Source organism: Ceratotherium simum, chromosome 1 (assembly GCF_057802395.1).
Source record: "Ceratotherium simum simum isolate JZ-2026a chromosome 1, ASM5780239v1, whole genome shotgun sequence".
NCBI lineage: Eukaryota > Metazoa > Chordata > Mammalia > Perissodactyla > Rhinocerotidae > Ceratotherium > Ceratotherium simum.
In genome coordinates, this window is record NC_141900.1 from 42,722,132 (window position 1) to 42,740,673 (window position 18,542).

Consider the following 18,542-nt stretch of genomic DNA (forward strand, 5'->3'; position numbering starts at 1 on the left):
TTGAGATAGAAGTTGGGGTAAGGGGGGGTGGAGAATCAAAATCTGAATGCGAGAGAAAGTCAAAGGAGGAAAAAACTTGTAAGTACATTATCTTCCCTTGCAACATTAAGGTGGAAATAAAAATTAGAGATACTAAAATTCCTCTGGGGAAAACATCTATGAAAACTTTTTAAAAGGGATATACAATGATTTGTGTGGCCAAGTCATCTAAAAAGAACTTTAAAAAACACATCTCTACACTCCTGACCCTCAAAATATCTAAAATAAAGTTTAGGACATTATTAACTCAATTATTTTAACTTTAAAAATACTTCTCTTGGGCCGGCCCATGGCTTAGCGGTTAAGTGCACGCGCTCCGCTGCTGGGGCCCCGGGTTCGGATCCCGGGCGCGCACCGACGGGCCACTTCTCCGGCCATGCTGAGGCCGCGTCCCACATACAGCAACTAGAAGGATGTGCAGCTATGACATACAGCTATCTACTGGGGCTTTGGGGGAAAATAAATAAATAAATAAAATTATAAATAAATAAATAAATAAAAATACTTCTCTTAATCAAAACTAATAAAATAGAAACTTTCAGATAGGATTAAGACATCCCAAGTACACTTCTAGCAGCTATTCATAACTTTGTTGGAATGCTGGTATATCCAAGGGTATGTTTCTAACCCTTTCCTCTCAGGTTCCCCATTAGCAGGCTTCCCTAAATTGAAATGACTCCTTTATGATTGCCTCTAGTTTTCCCCCTTGCTCTCCCTGGACTATGTTATTAATTTTGTGCTATGCTCGTGACTGTTTATGTTGACAGATTTCCCGAGGACTGTTGACGAGCACTGCCCCCAAGTAATCCCCCTTTTTCTCTTCATTGGTGTATTCATGTAATTTATAATTTTAACCTATGAGTTAACTCAATGGAGAGATTATTTAAAAGGCTACTTGAGACATAGTATAATATGGATTAACATAGCTAATCCAAGTCATTATAATCTTTACCAGAAATTATTTGCTTTTGTGCATAAGTAAAAACAAATGTTTTATGTATACAATTATTTTGATCTTAAAGGCCATGCTTATTAGATAAAGTCAAGATTAGAATTCTATAGTTCCCTTTAGCACTCCCATGGTATCTTCCTTATAGTGAAGCCTGTCTATATATTAAATTGTATTTATAATAGTTTCTATATAGGCTTGGATTTATTTATGTACATATGTGATTATACATGGATATATGTACCTAGACTGGGTATGCATAGACATAAAAATAAGATTATACACTTTGTTATAATATAAACAATTACAGGTGTAATTTAATATAACATGTCTTTTAAAATCAGGCCTGAAGAGTATTAGAAGGATTTATTGAAAAGACTACTGGATTGGACATAAAACATAGTTTCTCGTCCCCCTTTTATCACGAATTGAGTAAGTCACTTAGCCTTTTGGGGCCCCAGTTTCTTCATTTGTAAATTGAAAATACAAAAGTAATTATAGATACTTGACCCTTTATATCATAATAGGGCATCTTGTGCTGTGAAAACTGAGACCGAATGGTCAGCATGTGTGCTTTATTTATTGAATTCAGAGATTAAGAATAGAACTTCCACTTCCAGCAGCAATGGCATGCAAGACATGCTCTGCTGGAAACCAATTAGATCCTAAATAAAACATTTTGGTTTGTTGCTGGACTCCCTGAAAGTGGGTAAAATAATCTCCAAACTCAGTCCTCCTCTTTCCCACTCCTCAAATAAAAATGAACAAGCTGAGTCAACACTGGAGTTTGGAGCAGTGAGCAGATAAATGTGCTGAGCAAGAAGCAAAGGAGAGAAACTGTGTTATACTGAGGAAAAATGCCAGTAGGATTCTATAAATTGCAATTTGGATACTGAACCAAAGAGGCAACAGCAATAAAGGGGAACTGAACCTGAGATTCTGCATTAAGCCAGGAGTCTCAAAGAGAACTAAAGTAGCCTCAGATTGGTAGTCTTCCCAGCTCCCGGCAGAAACCAACCAAATCTCCATAGGAAAGCATCCTACAATATATCCCATCAGATTCCCACAATTTATAATCAGGCAAATATTAGTTCACAATCAAAGACCACCAGGCACGTGAGGAGGTAAGCCATCTATGTAGGAACTGTCAGATATAGAATAGCTGCTTATGAAGTACTTAAATAAAGTATAGAATCAAAAGAATAAGCAAGCAACAGAAAACTATCAGGAATAACCAGGCAGTTCTGAAAAATAACTAAATGGAACATCGAAATATAAAATATGTAAATGTTGAAAGAAAAAACAAAACATGTTAAAAAGCAGATGAGCCACATCTGAAAAAGAATTGATGAACTTGAAAATAGAAATGAATGAATTAACCAGAATACAATCCAGAAACAAAAAGGACTGGAAAATACGAAAATAATTTAAAATATTGAGGATAAAATGAGAAAGTCTAACATATGTCAAATCAGAGCCACAAAAGGAGAGAATAAAGCTAATCAAGGAATGATAATAGCTGAGAAGTTTCCAGAAATGCTGAAATCTACTAATCCACAATTTCAGAAAGCACAATATTCCCAAGCAGGATAAATAAAAAGAAAATCAATGCCTAGACATCACATAGTAGTGACTCTGTAGAGCAACAAAGACAAAAGATTTTATTTTATTTTTTATTTTTATTTTTTTTAAAGATTTTATTTATTTTATTTTTTTCCCCCCAAAGCCCCAGCAGATAGTTGTATGTCACAGCTGCACATCCTTCCAGCTGCTGCATGTGGGACCCGGCCCCAGGATGAATGGAGAAGTGGTGCCTCGATGCGCACCCGGGATCCGAACCCGGGCCACCAGCATTGCAGCGCGCGCACTTAACCACCAAGCCACAGGGCCGGCCCAAGACAAAAGATTTTAAAGCAGCCAGAGAGGAAAGACGTCACAAAGAAATGATCGTTTCATGGACAGCAGATTGCTCAACAGTAATAACAGAAAACAGAAGACAATGGAATAATATATTCAGTGTTGAGAGGAAATAGTTATTAACTATCAAACCTTAGAGTGAAATAAAGACCTATAAAGTTAAACAAAAACTGAGAGTTTATCATCAATAGAATCACATTAAAGGAACTTGGAATCTAAAGTTTACTTCTTGAACAAGTATTCTCTGATGACAATTTAATCAATATAGAAGTCAATAGCAAAAAGATATTTTTAAAGTTCTCACATCTTGGAAATAGAATACTTAATCATTCATTTATCAATTAAGAAATCATAATGAAGTTTTTAAATAAAGCTAAATTATAATGAAAGTATGTCAAAACTAATATTTTTGAGGGAAATCTGTCAACCATAATGCTTACATTAGAAAAGAAAGAGGTCTGAAAATGATCTAAGCACCCATCTTAAGTATTTAGAAAAGAAAAAGAGAATAAATTCAAAGAAAAGAAAAATAATGAAAATAAGAGCAAAATTCCATGAAATCAAAAACAAAAGTACAACAGAAAGAACAATAAAGATAAAAGTTAGCTTTTACTAATAAAATAGACAAATTGTTTGGCAAGACTGAGAAAAAAAGAGTACAAATAATATAAGGACTAAAAAGGAATGTAAATATAGATACAGTGCAGATTAAAAAGAAAATACCATGAGCAATTTTATGCCAGTATATTTGAAAACCTAGATAAAATGAAACAATTCTTAGAAAAATATAACGTACCAAGACTGACTTAAGAATCACAAAACTCGAATAGTCCTAAAGCTATCAAAGCAATTGAATTAGTCATTTAAAATCTTCCTACAAGGAAAGACTAGGCCAATATAAATATAGGTGAAATTACTAAACATTCAACACTTATTTTCTATCTTTTACAGATTTATGCAGCAAATAGAAAAATAAGAAATACTCCCTAAATCATTCTGTATAACCTGGGCACCAGTTATTTGCACCAAGTGCAATTTGAGAATAAAAATTATAGGTCAACCTCACTCAAGAACCTAAACAAAATATTACCAAATCCAGTGGGTTTAAAAAAAAAGTTTATCATGACCTAGTTGGGTTTATCCTAGGAATGCTACAGTAGTTTAACATTAGAAAATCTAGAATTGTGATCTACCATAATAGATTAAAAGGGAAAACCCATATATAATCTCAGCAGAAGCAGAAACAACATGGATTCGACATAAAAAGTCTTAGCAAACTTTGAGTAGAAGAGACTTTCCTATACATGAATGAAGCTATCTACCAAAGCCTTAGTAAACATCATTCTTAATGATGAAAAGTTAGAAGCATCCCATTTGAAATTAGAAACAGGACAAGTTTGCCCACTATCATGTTTTGATCACCATTAAAGCTGGAGGCTCTAGCTAGACAATAAGATAGGAAAAAGCAAATAAAGGCATAAAGACTAGAAAGGAAAAAACCCATCATTAGTTGCAGATACTATGACTAAATACATAGAAAACCACAAACAAGCTGAAAACAACTTATTAGTAATAATTCGAGAGTTTAGCAAAGTGACTGGCTCTAAGACCAATATACAAAAATCAATAGCCTGTCTAAACAATGGTCATAAACATTTTTTAAATGTAATATAAAAAGATACAATTTATAATTGCAACAAAAACATAAGGTATCTGGGAATAAATCTAACCAAAAGTATACAAGCTTTGTATAGAGAAAATAATAAAACTTGATTGAAGGTCATTAGAAACCTGAATAAGTGAAAAGATGTGCCATGTTTATGGATAGTGATACTTAAAACTGTAAAGATGTATATTCTCTCAAATTGACCTATAGACTTAAAATTCCAGCAGGATTCTTCATGGAATGAGCAAGCTAAATCTAAAATTTGTATGGAAACACAAACGGCTAAGAAAAACTGAGACTCCTAAAGAACTGAGTGTGACAACTTGTACCAGGTATGAAGACTTTCTATAAAGCTATAATAATTAAGACAGTGTAATTTGGGCAGAGAGTTAGAAAAATTGACAAATGGAGAGTGACAAAATGGAACAGAGAACAGACCCAAATATATATATGGAAACTTGATACATAACAGAGGTGGGATTGCAGGTGAGTGGTGGTGAGACAATTAAGGTATGATGAATCAGGGGAGGAGGGGATTGGGAGTGACTGCTAATGAGTACAAGGTTTCTTTTGGGAGTGATGAGAATACTCTAAAATTAGAAGACAGTGATGGTCTCGCAACTCTGTCAATATACTGAAAGCTGTTGAACTATATACTTTAAATGTGTGAACTTTATGGTATGTAAATTATGTATCAATAAAACCATTAAAAAATGAGTGCTCTAGGGGCCAGCCTGGTGGTGTAGCAGTTAAGTTCACATGCTCTGCTTCGGTGGCCTGGGGTTCACAGGTTCGGATCCCGGGCACAGACCTACACACCCCTTATCAAGCCATGCTGTGGCGGCATCCCATATAAAGTAGAGGAAGATGGGCATGGATGTTAGCCCAGGGCCGATCTTCCTCAGGAGCAAAAAAAAAAAAAGAAAAAAAGAGGATTGACAACAAATGTTAGCTCAGGGCTAATCTTCCTCAAAAAAAAAAAATGGGTGCTCTATAGTAACACAAAACAGGGATTTATCTTTAAAAATATTAAGTTTAATGAAAAAAAGAGTTCCAAAAGATTATGTATAGTATGATATCATTTTTACATAACTCAAAAACAAGCAAAATGAAATAATATATTATTTATGGAGATGTAGACATACATGTTAAAACTATTTGGATTATTGCAAAGGAAGGATAAACATACAGGACACTTGCTCCTTCGGGGGGGCAAGAGGGAAAGGGAGGAACCCACAGGTAGATGCAATGGTACTGGTGAGTCTTTTAGTTCTTGAGTTGAGTGATTATTTAAAAGTTTTGATTTTGATTATTTATACTTTACATATTTTATATTTAATATTTTAAATGTATCAAATATTATATTTAAAAGATAACACAAGAAAAATGCCTTTAAAATTATAATAATATAGGTATACCAGCAAAAAGTAAGTCATTTATAAAGGAGGAAATCAGATTGACCCCAGACTTCCCCACACTACCCTCAAAACCAAAGACAGTGAAGCAATGTCTACAGAGCTCTGAGGAAAAGAATGCATGACTTGAAAATTTTGAACCCAATCAAATTATTCTCCTAGGATAAATGCAACAGATAAATAGTAAGCATGAAAGAAGAAATCAAAATCCATGAGCTTTTCTTGCAATAAAAAATAAATTAATTAAAAGCTACTGTATGACAAAATCTAGGCAACCAAGTAGGTGAATCAAAGTCAAGAGTGCAGAAATGGAGAAGCCACGGCACGAAAAGGACTGGCGGTGAGCACCAAATCATTTAAAATAGAATCAAGAGTAAACAACTGTTTCAATCCTGGTTTCAGAACAGAATATACATGTTATAAACCCAAGCATTGTGAAGAATAATATGACTAACCAAAAACGGGGTTAGAAGGAGCGAGGTGGAAGAAGGTGAAACAGTGTCTGTTTTCTCGAATTCCATAAGAAAGTCAACAGACACTATGCAGAATGGAAACATAATTTAAAAAATATATTGACTCTACTTCAATGTTTGTCACTGGAAATTATTGACATTTGGGGTGGGCATGTCTTGGATGTGAGGACTGTCTTGTGCCTTATGAGATGTTTGGCACTAATGCCAGGATCACCTCAGTTATTGTGACCACCAAAAACACGTCCATGCATTTCTAAATGCACCCTGAGAACTTGGCACTGCCTTGGATTGAGAAACACTGCTCTAACCTCTTCGAGTTTTTCTTAGTATTTTTTTCTCTTAAATTTAGAGCAATGTTGGAGAATTAAAATCTCTTGATTTAAAATCACAAAAAAGATCATTTACCTAAAATTCAATTTCATGTTGGTGTCCCTTTCTTCTATTAAATTAAAATGAAAATAAATTTAATACAGAATAAGCCCTCTTATCTAATGCAACCATTTGTAAGTTAACAAAAAATATTTGTTGAAACAAGGAGTCTGAAAAAAATATACATACTTTGCATATTTTATTTTTTTATTTTGATAAAATACAGATAGCATAAAATTTATGTTAACCATTTTTAAGTGTACAGTTCCGTGACATTAATATATTCACATTGTTGTGCAGTTATCACCACTTTGCATCTCCAGAACTTTTTTGTCTTCCCCAACTGCGTGTTTTAACATAAACCATATATATAGTCATTTGCCAATCTTTTGATTTGGGGCCAAGATCTTTTCATTGAGAGGGGTCTCCTGATTGGAATTCCCCCTGGCCATCTTTTTTGCATAAACTACACCAATAATGCACTCTCCAAGATTTCCAGTTTCAGTTTCTTTAAAGTGAAACAAGAACTGAAAGACACTTGGGGAGGAATCTGAGTGCAGAATCCTCCTAGATCCCCCTCCATCTCTCAATATTTTACCATTGTCATGCTCACACCTAATTTGAAACCAAATTTTGAATTACTTTACATCTATCCAGGCTTTTGGTATTTTATCCGTTTTCATAAAATTTAAGTTATATGATTTTAAAGGTTTGTGTTCAAACAGCTGACTCGTGGAAAGTATCCAGCTGAACTGAAGGAGACAAGGTTCAGGGGCGTCTAGAGAGCTGTCTGCTTACTGTGAGCATTTAAGTGAAGGGTGTCACTTATGAAATGATCTGGCAAGTTGGATATTATACTACATTAAAAATAGTATGTATACCTGTGATGGTTAATTTTGTGTGTCAACTTGACTGGGCCACAGGGTGCTCAGACTTTTGGTCAAACATTATTCCAGGGGGCTGGCCCCGTGGCGTAGTGGTTAAGTGTGCGTACTCCGCTGCTGGCGGCCTGGGTTCGGATGCCAGGCATGCACGGACGCACCGCTTGTTAGCCCACGCTGTGGCAGCGTCCCACATAAAGTGGAGGAAGATGGACACGAATGTTAGCTCAGGGCCAGTCTTCCTCAGCAAAAAGAGGAGGATGGCATGGATGTTAGCTCAGAGCTGATCTTCCTCATAAAAAAAAACAAAACAAAACATTATTCTGGGTATGTCTGTGAGAGTGTTTCTGGATGAAATTGACACTTGAATGGGTAGACTGAGTAAAGCAGATTGCCCTCAGTAACGTGGGTGGGCCTCATTCAATCAATTGAAGACATGAATAGAACAAAAAATCAAAGTAAGGAGGAGCTCCTCTTGCCTGACTGAGTTGGGACATTGGTTTTTTTCTGGTCTTTGGACTGAAACTGAAACATCAACCCTTCTTGGGTCGCCAGCCTACTGGCTTTCATAGTGGAACTATACGTCGGCTCCCCAGGGTCTCTAGCTTGCTGACTGCAGATCTTGGGTCTTCTTAGACTCCAAAATCATATGAGTCAATTCCTAATAAATCTCTTTCTAGATATATACATCCTATTGTTTCTGCTTCTCTGGAGGATCCTGACTAATACAATACCTAACAACTAAACGCAATGGGGATCTTGGAACAGAAAGAGGACGTTAATGGAAAAACTGGTGAAATTCAAATAAAGTCTTGAATTTAGTTAATAGTAATGTACTAATTTTTTTTTTCATAGTTGTGTTAAATGTACCATGGTAAGATGTTAACAATAGAGGAAGCTGGGTGAGGGGTATACGAGAATATTCTGTACTATCTTTGCAATACTTCTGTAAATCTAAAATTATTCCAAAATAAAAATTTTGCTTTAAAAAATAGCATGTACCATATGATCCCCCTTTCTGAAAACATTTCTAATTATCCATCCTTCCATTTGTGTTTATCCATTCTGTTTACCTAATGTTAATAATCTTTACTTCGGGAAATTATTTACTTCTTTCTTTGTACCCTTCTATATTGCTTGAATTTTTTTTTAAACAATAATGAACTTACATATTATTTCACTAAAAGAATGAAGTCATTCTTTAAAACATTTGAGTCTATCTGACAAGGTAACTTCTAGAAATCATCCAAACTCTGAAAGTACTATGATGTTTGATTTGATGTGAGTTTTTAATAACATGGTTTCATCTATAACGCTCTACTTGTGGACCCAAAGATGATTTTAAGCTGAGGCTCTAAGATTAATGCTATGCCACAGAACTAGAAAAATGACCAGGTCATGTTAATATAAGAATTTGTTGTTTCTGACCCATACATAGCTTATTGGTTTACGTCTCTTTGTTACTTTTTCTTTTTACTAACTGTAAGCATTATAAGGGAAGCAAAGGCTATTGGTTGCAGTGCTGTGGTTCTGTTCAGTGGAGCAGTGAGGGAATAAAGAACTGTCAGGGATCTGTAGCTCCAAATCAAAGCAGAGCTTGCCATTGAGTAATTGGAGGGATTAAAGGGACATATTCCTAAATGTTCCAATACAAATAAAATTATTTAATTCTCACTCTTTTTATCCTCCCATTTCTCCTCTTTTATCTTTGTTCTCTTCATCCTGTCTCTACTATTTCTCCTGCCATCCAGCTTCTCCCTTTGACTTTGACTATTAGGTACTTGTAAATTCTCAAGGGAGCTATTTCTTTTCTTTTTTCAGTCCAAGACTGTGAACTTGACAGACAGGGAGAGTACCTTCTTCATTTCCACGTCCCCATCACCTAGCATAGTCCTACCCATCAATCCTGGTGAGGGTTGTTGAATGAATGGCTTTGAGACTGGAGGGTAATGTCTTTGAGCTGAGCCACAGCTGCAAATGGAACCTCTGGGGTTTTCTAGTTTCTCCTGCTCACCAAAGTTCCATGTCGCTTTTCCTCCCTATTGTTTTTCTCTCTTGCCCTTTTTATTCTCGTAATATGTAGCAAGAGGCTTATTGGCTTTATTCTGCACCTTCTGAATGTGCAAACTCTAGGGTCATTCTGCTCTTTGCGTGAGGTCAGGTCTTCCCTTGAACTTGTGTTTCTAGAAATTAATAATCTATCCCAGTGGTTTTTAAACTTTATCAGGCATCAGAATCAACTGGAGAGCTTGTTAAAATACAGACTGCTGGGTCCCACTCCCCGAGTTCTCATTCAGTAGGTCTAGGGTAGGGCTGGAGGATTTGCATTTCTAACAAGTTCCCAGGTGATGCTGACACTGATACTGCTGATCCAGAGACCACACTTCCAGAATCACTGATCTATATGTTACAGAAATACCAGCCAGTTCGTTGTCTAATCTCCTCTGCCAGGGAGAAAAAAGAGATGGAGGTGTTCGTTGTCTAGAACTTAACCATGAAATAAAAATAACAGGAAGAATATGCATGCTTTGTTTTAAAGCCAAGGTAGAAAGGTTTTTTTCTTATAATCGTCATTCTTTAATTCAAATCACTCCATAGACCATAAGTAAAGTTAAAACTGCTAACAGAGAAAAGACTATTGATATTTCTATCAGAGTATATAAAAAGGTTAATTATGGTGTGCACATCTTAAAGATCTCCTTGCCATGTGAGCCATCTCCAGAAATACTTGCCATAGAACTGAAATAGAAATGATTATATGAGTAAATTATCACCCACACTCCTTGCATGCATCATTTCATACCACAAGCCTTTTCTCTTTTTAAGGAATAATGGTTTTACACTTTACTTTGTGATGGCACTCTAATTGCTAAATATAATAGGGGCATTATGCTACAAAGTTAAAAGATTCCAAGTGAAAAGATAAGTCAAATATAGTAATCTCATCCAGCCAATGATTCTTTAAAGTGTCCTCCTCTTTTTTTCCAGCTGTCCCCCAATTGTGAACTCTCACAGGATGATTTAAACTGAATACCATGGCAGAAGAAAGCTAAAAGGGATCCTAGAATTCATTTAGTTCAGGTGTCTGCAACTATGACACACTGGCCAAATCTAGCCCCCTGCCTGTTTTTGTAAATAAAATTTTTTTGGAAAACAAGCATGCCTGTTTGTTTACACATTTATATGGCTGCTGTCACATTACAATGACAGAGTTAAGTAGTTGCAACACAGACCATGGAGTCCAAAGCGGAAAATATTTACTATCTCACCCTTTACCAAAAAGGTTTGTTGCCCCCTGCTCTAGTCCAGCCTACGCATTTGGCATGTGAGAAAGCTTATCCCAAGAGTGAGAAAGAGGTAGCTCAGGGTTATGCACTCAAACAGACACAGGATTACAGAGTGCCAGGCATCGTCCTCAGTAGCTCCCATAAGAGCTTTGGTCCCCCGTGAATCAAAGCCGTCCTTCAAGTACTAGAGAAGGGGACATGGAGTAAGTTTGCATCTCATTACAGTTTTCAAAGAGCCCTCCATATGACAAACCCAAGAAGAACAGTGTGACAGAAGTGTGCTTTGATGATAGTCCAAAATGTATAAATGGCATCATTTTTTTCACATGTGTACAAAACACATTAGCAGCCCAACGTTTAGGGCCTGTTTCTAATAATGAAAAAGTCCCTTTTCATTGATGAGAGAATCATTAGGATCATCTTGTCTTTCAGAAAATAGACTAACATTCTGTCATGTGATATTCTCCACGGTGTCCAGAGCTCTCAGGAAAACATGCCTGATGGTGTGAATTCTTATTTTCCCAAGTCATTAGATTCACCAAATTGACAAAACCATGTGGGTGAGAGTGTGTGTGTGTTTACATAAGTGTTTTTACATAATTTATACATCTGTGTCTAAAATAAAAAGATACAATAATGCTGGTGTAATTGGTCCCCCAATCTTTCTCATTTGTATGTTAAGGAAAATATGTCTATTCTATAAATGAATATGTCTATTCTGTAAATGAACCCAAATTCTGTGGTTTCAGGTAAGTGCACAGAGTTGTACAATGGATTGGAGTGTTTTCACCAAAAGGACCATTATTTTGTTTGTTCATTCATCAGGGCTTTATTGGGTATCTCTGTGCCAGGAACCCCCTGTGCTGAGACTGATACACACAGCGAGTAAGAGGATCTCACTGTCTGACGGGGGAGGTCATCATCTGAAAACATGTGGTACAGTACCTCTGCAAGTTCTACCGTAGAGAGAGCACTGGAAGAGACATTTGAGCATAGTTCTGAAAGATGAGTAGGGGCTTGCCATGCAGATATGCATATTCGAGGGAAATGAACTCAATTTTAGTATTACCTCTCTTGAGAGACTTTCTTGACTCCTCAGTCTTATTTAGAGATCCCTCTTATGTTCCTAAAGCAATCATCTATCATAGGACTTTTCTCTCTGCCTGGCCTTCAGTAGGTATTCAGTAAATGAATGAATGATGAGTGAGTGAATGAATGGATGAGTGAATGAGTGAGTTAATGGCATACAAAAGACAGAGGTGTGAACCACTATGGCCTGTTCAGGGAACTGCTTATATGGGTGGAAGATAAGGCATGGGGAAGAGGGGGCAACCCTACTGGGAGAAAAGGCTGGAGAGGTAGGTCAGGGTAAGATTATGGAGGACCCTGTATACCACCCTAGGAATTTGGGATGCATTAATTATTTCAGCAATTCCTTCTTGGCCCTACTATGTGCCAAACCTGTGTTAGGCTCTGGAGGTAGAAGATATGCCCCTGCCCTTGTGGAGCTTACTGCTTCACTGAAGCAATATTAATCATGGATACTCATGGGCTCTGGATGCAGAGCCTGGATGCATGCCTGGGTTCCAGTTTTAATTTACCCTTCACTAGCTATATGGCCTTCAATTTCTCAGTGCTTCAGTTTCCTTATCTGTAAAACTTGAGTAATAGAACCTACCTCATAATTTTTGTGATGATTAAAATGAGATAATGTGTATAAAACTGCCTCGCACATAGGAAGTACTCAAGAAATATTAGGCACTCTTATTATTGGGGAAAACAGACATTGAACAAAGAATTAAAGTGTGTTGGAGAGCTACAGAAGGTGACGCCCAGAGTGCAATAAGGTGTAATAGCGGTGGATGGTGTTGGGCACGGGGACAGCCAATACCATCTGGAGATTCAAGGAAGGTCTGTCTAGGGGAAGAGTGGGTGGAAAGATGTTCCAGGATGAGGAACACCTTGTGAAAAGGGAAAAGACCATTGTGAGAGTGAAGGAAGAAGAATACCAGTCTGGCTACAGCTTATATATTGAGAGGAGTGGGGAGAAAAGAGTGGCTGGAATTGAGGCTGGGGATGCAGGCAGAGGCCAGCTCATGAAGTGTCTTATAAGTCCTGGTAACATTTTGGGCTTTGTCTCAAGTTAGTGGGAACCACTGAAGAGATTAATCATGGGAGTGACAAAACCAGAATTGTGTCTTTAAAAGCCTGAGAGAAGTAGACAGATTTACGTGAATATAGGAATTGAATTAATTGATGATTGACTGGATATAAGATGAAAAAGAGAGGTGTAAGATGTCTCCCAGATTTCTGCACTGAGCAGTTGAATGGATAGTGTACCATTTAACTCAGATAGGAACATGGGAGGAAGAGCAGATTTTCAAGGTGAAAAGATGACAGCAGGTGAAGTTGAGGTGCCAGCATGGGTGGTGATGGAGTTTAGATTATAAGTGAGCATAGGAACCTGGGCATGGATGAGATTGCCAAGGAAAGTATATAAAGTGAGAAGACAACCAAGATGGAACTCTGGAGACTAAGCAGAAGTAATCAAAGTGATCGGTTAAAATAGAAGATGTTCATATCACAGAAACCAAGGGAAGAGAAAGGAGCATATGGTCAACATTATCAAATAATGTCAATTTTTAATAAAGGCTCAAAATGGCTTACTGGATTTGGCAATTAGGATATTTCTGAACAGGGTCACCTAAAACTCTTCTAGACCCTGAATGTGCTGATTTTTGAGATCCCAACCCACATTATAGCAAACATTAAAATGTACCAAATTGCACAGTAAATTTATCTCATAAAAAATTTAAGAGATTAAATTTTTTTCCCTTTGAAATTAATACTAATTAAAATTTTCTAGTTTTCTTTTTGTATTGAAGCCGATCAATTTTTCTATAGATCTGAAACATTTTATAAGTTCTTGAAAACCCAGAGGACCTAGGCTCTAATCAATGATAACCACGCTCAGAGAAGGCTCCAGTAGGTTATGGAGTGAGTGAGTGATGAAGTGAAGACAGTAAGTATAGACTCCTCTTTCACAAGCATAACTAGTAAAGAAAGGAAAGAGGGGGAGAGAGGCAAAGAATGGCATAAAATCCAGGGAGAGTATGATTTATTTAAGATTAGAACTTTTCATATAGTTTGGAAGAAAAAAGTAGCAAAAAAAAAAAAGTTTAATGATGCAGGAGAGACTAGGAATATTTGATCAAAATGCTACTTGAGGAGACAGCAGCTAGGAAGGGATTCAGAACATAGTAGGATTCACCTTCTCATAAGTCTCTCTTTCTTTGAATGGAAATGGAAGGAGAGAAAGACAAGTGGGTGGATAGAGGTTCATATCCTATAGTTATTATTAATAATAAAATTTTAAATCAAAACTATTGAGTAACTCCAATACCACCATTCAGCATTGTTCTTCTAAAGATCAGAGCATACAAGAGCAGGACTGGGAGGTTACAGCAGTTAACAACTCTGTTTCATAAATAATCCTAAAGTACTCTGTGATGTAGAGTGCCGTGTAGATGCCTATTGGGGTTTGGCTCCAGTTCTTTTATGAGCCAAGAAGAGGCAAGTACTGTCTGGGAGTAAAATGCCCACCTGTGTCAAGCAAATTGTCTTGTCAAAGGGACCCTCTGATAGATGAGTTGATTTACACAGAGAAAGCAGGAGGTATATTGAAAGTGCATTAACTGTTTGGGGCCACTGGGGCAACATTAGTAAATCATTGCTACAGTACTAAATGGTTCTCCAAATGGCCCCAAAGAGTAAATGCATCCCCCAAAGAGTCTCAGATGGTCCTAGGTGGTCATTTACCCTCTGAGACTATGAGTGATTACAAGTGCTTTTCAAGAGCTGGGTCAATGGCCCAATTCCCACTTTACAGATAAGGAAACTGAAGTTTATTCTAGGCCACTCGGCCAGTTAATGACAGAACTTAGATTAGATATTAGCCCGCTAAGGTGGTTAGCTAATAATTAGCACTGCTGCTCTGATACCAGTAGGTATTCCAGTGATCATCTGAGCAAATGTTTGTCATTTAAAATCTAATTTTTCACAGTAAAATACTCCATATTTATTCCCATAGAGTAGGCAAGTGCTTCCAGTAAGATGGAATTGAATGGTCTTTTGCAAAAATGTTATTTTAGTTTGTGGCTCTTTGTTGTTGTTAGATGGTTGTCAGTTGTAGAAATACAAATGAAAACTCAAGTTAATAAAGGAGGTGGGAAGTGTTTTCATAACAGATATTGTGAGTAGGTCCCAAGTTTTGTGAGTGTATTCATCAGGCTCATGCATTGAATAAATTGGGTCATCTTTGGAGGTGTTGCTTGACAAGCCATGAGTGTTTCAGAGCTGAAAGGGGCTTTGCAATCCTCCACTCAAGGGCACTTATTTTACAAATGAAAAAATTGGCCCCAGATTGGCCCAGCCAGGCCTTTTGCCTCCAGTTTACAAAGTGAGAAAGCCTAGTTACCTGAAGGCAACAAGGAAAAGGGGCCAGGGACTCCCCAGACTTCAAGTCTAGAGGCCACTTCCAGAGAGGGAGAAAGATAGCGTTGCACATGGTCACTATTATCACTCAGGTTTATTATAAAAAAGGCTACTACCAATTCTTTGTAAAACATAAATTCAGTGACTAGGCTTTCTCCCCCTTCAAAGGAAATGATGAAGTATGTAGAAGAAAAAGGCAAGAAAAATTCATTACCAAATGATAAGCAAGTAAAATCTGAGTCGAGGAAGTTCCATTTCAGGGCTTATCCACCTCTACACCTCAAAGCTTACTTGCATAGCCAAGGGCTTCTAGGAATTTCCAGATGCCAAATTGTGAATTTTCTAGAAAGAGAAAAATAAAAGCTGCAACAATAAATTTTGCTCTGTGAGCACAATTAAATATTGACTATTTTTTATGATGCTTTCTGGTATGTTATGAGTGTGTTATTATAAAGATTACATGCAAGAGCAGTGTTCTGTGTAATTTTTTGCCTAAAATGGTAGTTTTTTGGTCAGTGGACCAAGAATGAGGGCAGCTCAGGGTTCTGGGATTACATGGAATAGGACATTGGTTTAGTTTGTTTTGTTTTGTCTTGTCTTTGGTAATTAGATTTAGGACATAAGTGCCAAAATAGCCCATTCTAATCAACAGTAGGACTTCCCTGTTGATGTCTTGGCTGAGTTCAGTAAGTTTTACAAACATAGAAAAAGCAAACTGGAAGATAGGCAGAAGGGTGGCTCAAAAAGGAAATTCAGCTTTCTTGCCTAAATAAGAGATGCATATGATTATTAATCAAAATAAATATGAAGGTCAAATAATTATAATTGCATTAATCTCTTTCGGGATTTGATACTTCTCTAATATCTATAAATTAAGAATTGCTGTTAGCAAATTCATTAATTAATAATAATCCCTTGTACCACATATGTCATCTTACTTGTTGCAAAGTGCTTTCACCTATTATGACTTGGATTTTCACAACAAATGTGACGTGGGCAGGGCAAGTGTTCTTATCCCTATTTAACAGATGAACAAGTTGAAGCTGCAAATGGTCCAGAGCTCTTTCCATAGACAACACTGCCTCTAAGGTCCTCTTAGCAGTCCCTTTCATATCATTTATGATAATAACTTCTTTGCTCAAGTAAGGGCTGAGCCTTCAAGCACGACTGTCATTTAATATAAATGTTGGCTGAAGATGTGCCCACCCTGCCCTGGAGACATAAGAAATGTGCCACTGACATGTCTTTATGAAATTCAGGCAGGCTACCTTTTTCTTACAATAAACATGGAAATAAATTAAGGATAGTGCAGATTAAACATATGTTTTCACTTGATTGTAGGACTATAAAGAGGATCCTAATTAATGAATTTGTTAATGACTCTTCCCACTTTGCTGGGTGCCCAGTTATCAATGCCATTGAATTTTGGACTTGGGCCATAACATTTATCCATTTCTCAAAAAGCTATTTTCATTCCTACTCGAGTTAAGGTTACCCAAGTTGCACACTGCACTTTTGCCAGCCTGGTGGAGTTCTGAATGCCTCCAGACCAGTGCTCCCTAAGAATCTGTAAAATATTCTTTGCATGCCAGCTGTAGTGCTCCTTTTATCCCCCAATCTGCATATGGCACATTACTCAACAAGAGAGTTTTTCTTTCTGTTTCACCAAATGCAGGTGCACAATCATTCTGTGAGAGAGAGCTCTCATAATTGGCCATGTAAATTACCCCCAGGTCCAAGGTCTGAAAAAAGTAGTTTTTCATAAAGACAATGAAAAGCCACAATATTTGTACCTTATTTTTTTTTTCAGTCTTCTGAAAAAGTCTTTTTCCTGCCCGTAACAACCTCACAAATGGCACCAGTCACTGTGGGAAGAGTTTTTTAGCTGGTGTAGGTTTGTAGAAAAATTTTTTTTCCAAAAGCATAAATAAGTAATGAAATATATTGGCTTACTTTGCTTTCTCAAAAAGCCCACCAAATTTCTTTTATATTTACTTTTAAAACCTTCCCAGTTACTTAAGAATTCTTGGACTCTATATCTTCTCAAGCATTATTTTTTTCTTCTGCAGCCATTTTCTATAAAAATATCCTTGTCTCACCCTGAGAAAACCAAACTGAAATACTCAGGTGGAAAAAAGTTTTCTTCCTTCCCCTGTTACATTTGTGTGCACAGATGCTAACTGGAGTAAAATAAAGGGACTATAAACCTTTAGACATTATTAGAAAATCTGGGCTTATTAAAATATAGAGTGTCTTTAGCCTAATTCAGTATTACCATAACCAGAAGTCTTAAGGATATATAAAAGATCAAATATTTATTCTATGTGCAAATCAGATCCCCAATAATAGTTTATCCTAGAGCTCTTTTAAAATGTCAAAAATTATATCACATCACATACAGAGAAAAATATGTGATTTTCAGGCAAGCTAAGAATTTCATTAATAATTCAGACTGCACTCACCATCAAATATAAGATTATTTTGAACTTATTGTTTCCCAGTAAATAAAAAATAAACTTTTATTGACATGAATTATTGCTTCACTCCAAATTTTCAAAACCATTAAATAAAAATATAAAGAAGAAACACAAACATTTTCTGCAAATGACTCCTTTCATTCTTAAGCTTTGTTCAAAGCCTGGGCCAATACCATGAAAGACAAAAAAACAAAAATCCTCTGCTTTTTCTTTGTTTCCAAGTCAAATTTTATAATCACACTTAGGATCACTGAACTTTTAATGTTTACATTTTATAGAAAGAAAAAAAAGATTATTATAATTGGCGTCATTTATATTCCAAATAAGGCATAGGAGAGCCTTAAATTGCTTGCGGTAATAATTAGATCAGAAGGAAATGCCTCTGTTTATGTTATATGGTATTCTAGTGGCTAAATCCAGATTGCCAACCTCTCGCCATCTCGTTTCAGCTAACCAGGTGGGTCACTACTCAGGATGTTACGTAGGTAGCCCATGCTGATAGAGTTGGGGACCCTGAGATAAGTGAACTCATACACCAACTTCAGCCTCAGACAGATTGGAGAGGGCTCTAGTCC

The 18,542-nt window shown here is 36.7% G+C and overlaps 1 protein-coding gene and 1 long non-coding RNA gene across 2 annotated transcripts in view; one reads left to right on the top strand and one right to left on the bottom strand.

Annotated features, from left to right (window-relative positions):
* The window catches only part of UMAD1 (UBAP1-MVB12-associated (UMA) domain containing 1), a 244,309-nt gene extending 234,979 nt beyond the window's left edge, over window positions 1-9,330 (top strand). The window contains exons 5-6 of the mRNA XM_087424321.1: window positions 4,796-4,903; window positions 8,390-9,330. Of these exons, the coding sequence (XP_087280447.1) occupies window positions 4,796-4,867 (72 nt within the window). The 3' untranslated portion in view covers window positions 4,868-4,903; window positions 8,390-9,330. The remainder of the gene's footprint in view (window positions 1-4,795; window positions 4,904-8,389) is intronic.
* LOC147918190 (uncharacterized) overlaps window positions 1-18,542 on the bottom strand; it is a 158,424-nt gene that overhangs the window by 95,061 nt on the left and 44,821 nt on the right. The window lies entirely within an intron of this gene.